Consider the following 8,260-nt stretch of genomic DNA (forward strand, 5'->3'; position numbering starts at 1 on the left):
GCGAACGCTAACCCACGTACCCTTACTGTTTCGAGATCCACATCCTCTTCGTCGAAGAGAGCCATTCTTAAACACTTGTCCATAAATAATATAAATAACCATTAAGGCATAACGCATCCTTGTCTAACTCTTTGAATAATATCGAAATAGTCACTCAGTTTCCCATTCACTCTTACATTCGCTTTGCTACCTGTATATATTGTTTTTATAGCTTGTAAGATCCATCCATTGACTCCATACTCTTTCAGGACTTCCCAAAGTTTACTTCTATCTACCTTGTCAAAAGCTTTTTCTAGGTCAACAAATGCACAGAAAACTTTTTTTCCTACTCTCAAACTTTTTTCTGTTATTTGCCTTAAGCTAAATATTTGATCCGTACATGACCTTCTTGACATAAACCCACTTTGGACTTCCCAAATCTTTGCTTCTGTTATTTTCAGTACCCTGCGAATAAGTATTTTTGAATATATTTTACTTACGGTGCTTAATAAGCTAATCCCTCTGTAATTATTGCACTCGCTTTTATCTCCCTTTCTCTTGTATATTGGTACGATAATCGCTTCTTTCCAATCGCCTGGGACGTCTCCCATCTCGAAACATAAATTTATTAATTCGCACAGTCTATGTGGTATGCACGCGCCACCGTGTTTAAGCATTTCAGCGTTAATACCGTCTACCCCGACAGCCTTACCGTTTTTCAAGTTCTTAATAATATCCCTAACCTCAGTGACACAGACTTTTTCAATTTAGTTTTCCATCGCATCGTGTTCAACATCGCAGTTGTGGTGTCCTATAGCTTCATCTCCAAATTGTCTCCTAAAATAGTCTCTGGAAGCCTCTAGTATTCCGTCTGCATCATATACCATTTCCCCCCTACTATTTCTCATGTTGACAATTTCTGTACTTTTGTTTCGTTTCATTTTTTTATAAAGTAGTTTCCTGCTTCCTTCCTTCCTTTTATCTCTTCTTCTGCTCTAATTGTATCTTTACTTTCTTTAACCAATCGTTTAAGTATCCTGTTTTCGCGTCTATAATCATTTCTACGTCTACTTTTTTCCTTAGTGCTAAGACCTGCGATGTTCAAAGTTCTCTTGTACGCTTTTCTTTTTGCTTTTTGGGCAGCCTGAATTTCATCATTCCACCACGCATCACCAGAAATTCTTCCTACAACTGCGGTACCACACACTTCGATCGTACATCTAACAAGGATATCCCGTAACATTGTCCAGGCGCCCTCTATATCTTTGTTTTTTATACGATCCTCCCATGTTGCCCTATCTATGCTTTCGATTATCTTATTTTGGAAATCTATTCGCACATCCGGTTTCTGTAGGTTCTCAATTTTGATTCGCGTTTGTTTTGCTTTCTTGGGTCTCTTATTTCTCCATCCCCGACCTAAGTTAATTTTTGAGATCAGAAGGTAATGATCAGTAGTGCATTCAGGACCCCTCATGACTTTTGTATCTTTGACTAACTCTCTAAGTCTTTCATCCGCATCAACAAAGTCAATTATACTGCGGCTATTTCCTTTAGACCAGGTGTACATATGGATCATTTTATGCCTAAACCAAGTATTTGTAATAAACAGACTCCTTTCTAAGCATAGACCAACTAATTTATCTCCGTTATGGTTTGTTCTTGGATCCCCAAAATTACCTAATACTCTTTCTGTATCCTGTTTGTGGATGCCCACCCAACCGTTCATGTCTCCTAGTAGAATTATTCGTTCTCCATGTTCGCAGATGTTTATTGTGTCATTTAAATTGTCCCAGAAGGCGTCTTTTACTTCTCTAGGATCACTATCAACCGGCGCGTAGCATGCTATGATCAATTGTCTTCTATTTCATATAAATCTATAATATTGAATTTTAATGCGTACTTACTAATTTTTTTTGAAAAATTAAATTCATTAGATACTAAATTACATTACTTACCTAAGCAGTTGGGAAACTTTGAGGTTAGAATTGTAAGTTTCAATAAACTACTTTGAACAACTTTTTTAGAATAAATAATCAATTAAACGGCAAGGTTGTGTCTTATAAATAATATTTTTAATATATCTCTAAAATAATACTGCGACATTTAATTAAAAACACGGCGAAAGTGACCGTCTCAGTAATGGAAACGCAATTTCGCAACTCAAGTGCAAGTGTTCGAAACCGAAACAATCAGCGATAGCTCGTCCCGGTTTAGGAAACTTCGACAAAAATTTGTCCAGATGCGGGACATTAAAATATTCATAATTTATCGAATAAAGTCGCTAATAAAGTTATGAATTTTATTCCTTAACGTATTAAAAATGTGCAAAAACATTACTTTTTCTTTTAGTGTAGAAAATTTCAATAATACAATGCTGTAAAAGTTATGTGGGAAGTTTTGAAAAAAATGGCAAATTTTGTTGCAGTTCACTCACACATTTTGAAGAATATTTTTGATTATTTTGTACTCAATGTATAGCTTGGCAGGACAAAAATAAATAATGTTAACAAATTTAAAAGAACTTCAAAAATAATATAACATTTTTACTTTCATAATTTATGTTGGCATATAAAAGATATCAACGATATTTATTATTGTCTAAGTATTGGGCATACTTTTGACGTCCCAGTAATAGTCGGTTTACCTTACAAAAATGAAGTCAAATTGCTTCCTACTTTCGTTCAATTGACAAAACTACTTATGATTTAATCGTGTTAATGAAGACTTCAATAGTCATATTTAATTTAGTTTGTAGAATTAAGGTATTGTAGACATTTTTTAGTGCATATAATCATCAGAAATATGTTTTCATTTTTTAGAAGTGTATAATAATTACAAATTTGTTTGTTGGGGAGGGGGTGACAGTTATAAAAACGATAACTTGAAGGCGATTGCAGATAAACTGATGAAATTGGGAGAGATTGTTTTTAACCACTAATATCCCAAAGTTGATATAAAAATTTATTGAAGTACTCACTGCTTTTTCCTGGCATTTTATAATATTTGAGAAATCGGTTTTTCTTTATGGTAAAGCTTTTTTTCATGAAAATAATTCAAAGGGGTAATTACAAAATACGTGATAGCTCATGGATGGAGGTGGTCTTTTAAAGTATAATTCTCCATCTTAAATACAGTGGGAAAGGCATAAGGAAGTTAAAATTTCTTTTCTTAAAATTCACAGCGATTAGCAATGTGTCTTATCTTTGTCGATTTCATAAATCATTATAAAGGTTTTATGAATTTTTAGATTGACTTTAAGTGTTCAATGTAGAATAATTTGATATTTAAGGCGCTTGAAATAAGCAAATTTTGAATTCTAAGTGTACAGAATTAATTTTTTTTAATGATTCACATTAAAGAATCCGTCCAAGTTTAAAAATCAAATAATTTTAGATTGAAGCTTTGAAAATTGCACAAATTTGAATTGAAAACGCTTCAAATGGACGAATTTAAAATTCAATAAATATTACAAGTATTTAGATTAAAACTTTAAAGGCTATACATTTTTAAGTTTATACCGTATGAAATTCGATGATTTTATATTTAATCTTTCAAGACTCTATAATTATATTTTATGGTATGCAGATTATCTAATATTGAAATCTCAAAGCTTCGGAATGGAATTTATTCGCATTTTTAAGATTACCACTTTGTGATTGTACAGTGTCTTTTTATTTATTTATTTAAAAATAATGTTCATCAAACGTTTGAATTCAAATTTCTTGAATTTATAATGTTTAATTTTAAATTTAAAGCGCTTTAAACTTAAAATTTTGCACTTTTAGTTCTTAAATTTATAAATTTTCTCCATGCTACGCTTACCGAATTTCATTCAACGTTGACACAATAACATCACAAGAAGGTTCTTTTAGGACTTAAATGGTCACTCTGAATCACTTTAAGCTTTCTATCCTTTTGTTAGCGTATCTTCTGATGCCGATCGCGGATCTGGTTCTTCCGATGAGCTCATCAACAACGAGCAGTGTCTCAAAATTTCTAATGCCACGATACCTTTCTTGGAACAGCTCAATAAACTTTTGTTGGAACCTCCTCAGGTATGTTATAAAAGTTTTGAGTTTCATAAAAAAAAACCGTAGATTTTTCTCAGATTTCACATTGTCGATTTACAGAAACCCTCGGTAAGCACAACTGTGGGCGTGTTAGATGTCCCATTTGGGAATACTCGTCTTCACGTAGTAAAATTGTTGGTTACGTTATTATCCACCGAGAATGCAACGATAAATGAAAAGCTAGTGGACCTAGACACATTCCACATTCTTTTGGTAATTATTTTATAGTTCTTTTTCGATTGATATACCTTTACTTTAAATTTATTTTTCTATACAATTTCTATCTAATTCATCTTTACAGGATCTTTTTTTTAAATACTCATGGAACAATTTTCTGCATACTCAAGTGCAACAATTTTTCCAATTGGCAATCGAATGGAACTGTCCTGATACCAACGAGCTTATTTATAAAAATGTGAGTTATTAGTGAAAACATTCAAAGACAACAATTAAACAAATATTAATAAAAAAATAATTTTTCAATAAAAAAATGTTGTTTGCTTTCAGATATTTGTAAAGTGTAAGCTAATAGAGCGAATATTGGAAGGCTGGGAAGAAAATGATAACCGAAAGTAAGTCTAAAATACGATTTTCAATCAATTGAAGATTTTTATTGACTATATAATTTTAATACTCTATTTTTTCAGAAAGGAGAAATCTGGTGTCAGGCAAGCATATATGGGTCACTTAATTGACATTGCGAATAATCTTGTGACGCAGTGTGAAAAAAATAATGTTTTCAACAATTTCCTGAAGGCAAATGTACCTGCGGAAACTCTTACTAATTGGGAAAATTTTGTATCTACGGAGTTAGAGGATATAAACAAAACTCAGCGAATAATGCTGGCAAGATTTTGATTTTTTTTCGATTGAATTTGGCTTTTAAATTTAAAAAGTAGCTCATAATTATGTATATTCGGGCGTTTTTATTATTAAACTTTTTCAAGCAAATCTGTTCAACATGCTAATGTGTTTGATTTTTAGGGTGGACCAGCGCAAGTTTACATGATTGACTCTGGAGAAAACTCTGATGTGTATCATTATTCCCAAGAAGTTTACGCACAACAGGTATGTACATTTCTCATTTCAATTTTTTAAATCTTCCAATTTAAAGGTTCTGAAAAATACAATAAATCTCCGTTTGGAAAAGATTTAAAAAATAAGAGGATATTTTACATCTCAGGTATATTCTAATTATCAGGGACAGCAACTGGGATCTCAATTTGCATCATATTCCGCTCATGATGAAAAGTTCATTGATGGAGATGAAGCCTTACAGTGAGTAATAATTTAAAGTACGAAATTAGTTTTTGGGAGGAAATTGTTTTACTGAATTCCATTTTTTATAGCAGCAACACGGTCGGTCAGCTGGGTACGATAGATTTCATTCTTAATGACGACGATCTAACAAAAGGAGAAGACCTGTTCAGTAAAGTAAGGGAGAATTTGTTTTAAATTCGAAGTTTTTTTCAAATTACAAAATTTTCAAACCTGCCAGCAAGATACCTACTTTGAGTAATACATTTCAGATGTTTCAAATATTTCAGAAGATTTCATTCAAATATTTTTCAGATATTGTCAAAGATCTTGCAAAGATTTCAAATATTTCAATGGATTCACAACGATTCAAAATATTTCACAAAGATTTAAAAGATTTCAAGAACATTAAAAAGATTTCACAAAGTCTCGTACACCTGAAATCAAAAGTCATCAACCACTTGGAATAAATTTAATATTTTTGTCTTGAATTTTTACAGGTTTGCTTTCAGAAGCGTAAATCTCTCGGAGAAGACAACGGAGAGATAAATTGGGGAGACGGAAGTGAAATAAGCTTTCAGACTGTGATAGACAAGGAAGATGGATTTTGCAGCAAGAAAAGCCAAGATTCTAGTTCCTCCGAAGAAGAGGAAGAAGATCCCTGTGATATGGAAATTGATTCGAACGAGGATAAGTGTAAGGCAAAATATTAAAACTAGTAAAAGATTAATTAATGCTTTTTTTTCTTGTTCACAATTTGGAACTAAAGCGTCAATTTTTTCTCTTCTAGTCGGTAGTAATATCGTTTTACCAGCTGTTAATCCTTGGGATATCGCCACTGTTGAACCAGTGGAACAAACTGGCTGGGCCAATTTTGATAATTTTGAGTCGACGTTGAATATCGACAGCAAAGCAGATCCGGAACCTTTCAAGGCGAGCTTTAGCGATGTGCTCAAAGCACCAGCGCCAGTCATAGGAGAACAATTGTCGCTAAATCTCAGCACAATCACGTCCCTTAACTCCAACGTCCCCGATGGCAGTGGAGATAAAACGACGATAAAATCGGCTGAATCTAGTTTAGCCCCGTCGGTGGAAACGATTTGCACTGAACAGGCGAACATCACTTGTCTAGGTCCTGTAAATCCGGACAGTAACGCTAACCCCATTACAATCAACAGGTAAGAGTTTTGAGTTATAGCATCAGACTTAAGAAAAAAAATGCAATGAGGAAAATCCAAGATTTTTAATGTCCTTGAAATATGCTAAACTTGTATTCATTCCACATCATTTTGCAAAATCTAAGAATGATATTTTTTACTACCCTGCGTAGAAAATATAAGCTTTTGAATAAACATTGTGTCTTGTGGGTCTAACCTAGCAGGAATACATAATCATCATTTTGCCGTATCAATGAAAACTAATACTCATATTTAATTTAATTCATAGAAGAAGAAAGCTATTTTTAATATGTTTTAGTGCATAATTAAGAGAAACTATGCGAGAGCAGGTCACTTTAAATAGTAGGCTATTTGAATTTAATTGAATATATGCAAAAAAGTCTTAAAACTTTGCATTACAATAATTAGTACAAAATTTAGTATGACTGCACAATATTTTATGAAAGTATTATGAATAAATAATATGCGAGATAAAATAAACTGATTTTCGGTATTAAAATATATGACATCTTATCTGAACAGTTTTTATCTTGTTATAGTTTGTATTTACAACTACTAACAAACTTTTTTTTACTCGATGCGTTTTTGAAAAGGTCGGACAGAGTTTTTTGATCAGATATATGGCTTATTTTAAGCTTGATAGCGCTTTTAAAAAAAAAATTTAAATCATTTTCCGGTCAGGCTAAATGACATACGAAAAAAAGTATAAAAAACTAATTATTACCTTTAAGAAGATCTACTACATTTTCTTTAACCTTTCGCTGGTGGAACACACAGGTTTTCTTTTCAAAATCGGAACTGCTATTGAAAAATTGCAGATTCATAGTTTCAGCCAAGCAATGTGAGATATGACTAGAACGTTGATTATTACAGATATATTCTTTAAAAAAATTAATAAAGGCGAATTCTTATTTTATAAAAAATTGGTGATGAATAAAGACCACTTACCATATTATTGTTCTAAGAGAAATTAAGAGTAATTTTAATGAAAAATAAGCCAAAGCCAGATCAGAAAATTTGTACACGGGTGTATATATTGTATACATATACAATAAATTATTGTGATTATTTGATTTTTTAGAGAATTATATAAATACATATAAAAATGAAGTGCCAAGCGCGAGTAAGGCAATAAAAAAGTGCCTTGAGTGAATTAGTTTTCTTTGTAATCTAAAATTTGAAAAATTAACTGTTCCGTTAAAAGTAGAAATTTCGACAATTTTATATTCAAAAAGAGTGTAAGGGTAGCCCCGTGGACCGAGAATATCTTGATATTTGGACATTTTATCATAATATTAAACAACGAGAAATCTATTTTAAAAACTAAGACTTCTAGATTTTATACACTAGAACAAGAATACTCCCACATAAATAAAAAAATTGAAGGGAACTTCGTTTATAAGAAAAAATGTATTACTAGTTTTTCGTAGAAGCAAGTAAAATCTAACATTAAAACATGTGTCCGGAAGTACCTAACATGAAATGACCAGGGCTACCCGAGTGTGATATGTTACAAAATTTTGAACGAATAAGAAAACACGTTATATTATTATTATTATTAAACAAAAATTACAGTGCACATACCTTGAGAATTAATTTATGCATCCCAATAAAAACTAATCTAACGTGTTTATAGTATATTAGCTCTACACACACACACACACACACACATAAATATATATAATTAAAACTTTGTCATAAGGACAACCGCAGGATTTCGCCGGGAGCGGGTGCTAATCTGAAAAATTGCACCCGCTTCCAGCGAAATCGCGGTAA

At 32.1% G+C, this 8,260-nt stretch overlaps 1 protein-coding gene across 6 annotated transcripts in view; it reads left to right on the top strand.

The window, feature by feature from the left end:
• The window catches only part of LOC117168975 (serine/threonine-protein phosphatase 6 regulatory subunit 3), a 22,539-nt gene that overhangs the window by 7,738 nt on the left and 6,541 nt on the right, over positions 1-8,260 (top strand). For 3 of the 6 annotated variants that reach the window (XM_033354983.1, XM_033354988.1, XM_033354984.1), the window contains exons 9-18: positions 3,902-4,034; positions 4,110-4,262; positions 4,351-4,464; positions 4,557-4,621; positions 4,697-4,895; positions 5,034-5,117; positions 5,233-5,327; positions 5,399-5,483; positions 5,807-6,002; positions 6,097-6,484. In XM_033354983.1, the coding sequence (XP_033210874.1) occupies positions 3,902-4,034; positions 4,110-4,262; positions 4,351-4,464; positions 4,557-4,621; positions 4,697-4,895; positions 5,034-5,117; positions 5,233-5,327; positions 5,399-5,483; positions 5,807-6,002; positions 6,097-6,484 (1,512 nt within the window). The remainder of the gene's footprint in view (positions 1-3,901; positions 4,035-4,109; positions 4,263-4,350; positions 4,465-4,556; positions 4,622-4,696; positions 4,896-5,033; positions 5,118-5,232; positions 5,328-5,398; positions 5,484-5,806; positions 6,003-6,096; positions 6,485-8,260) is intronic. The other 3 variants (XM_033354985.1, XM_033354986.1, XM_033354987.1) reach the window with 3 other exon arrangements.

This window comes from Belonocnema kinseyi, chromosome 3 (genome assembly GCF_010883055.1).
Source record: "Belonocnema kinseyi isolate 2016_QV_RU_SX_M_011 chromosome 3, B_treatae_v1, whole genome shotgun sequence".
In the NCBI taxonomy this organism is placed as follows: domain Eukaryota; kingdom Metazoa; phylum Arthropoda; class Insecta; order Hymenoptera; family Cynipidae; genus Belonocnema; species Belonocnema kinseyi.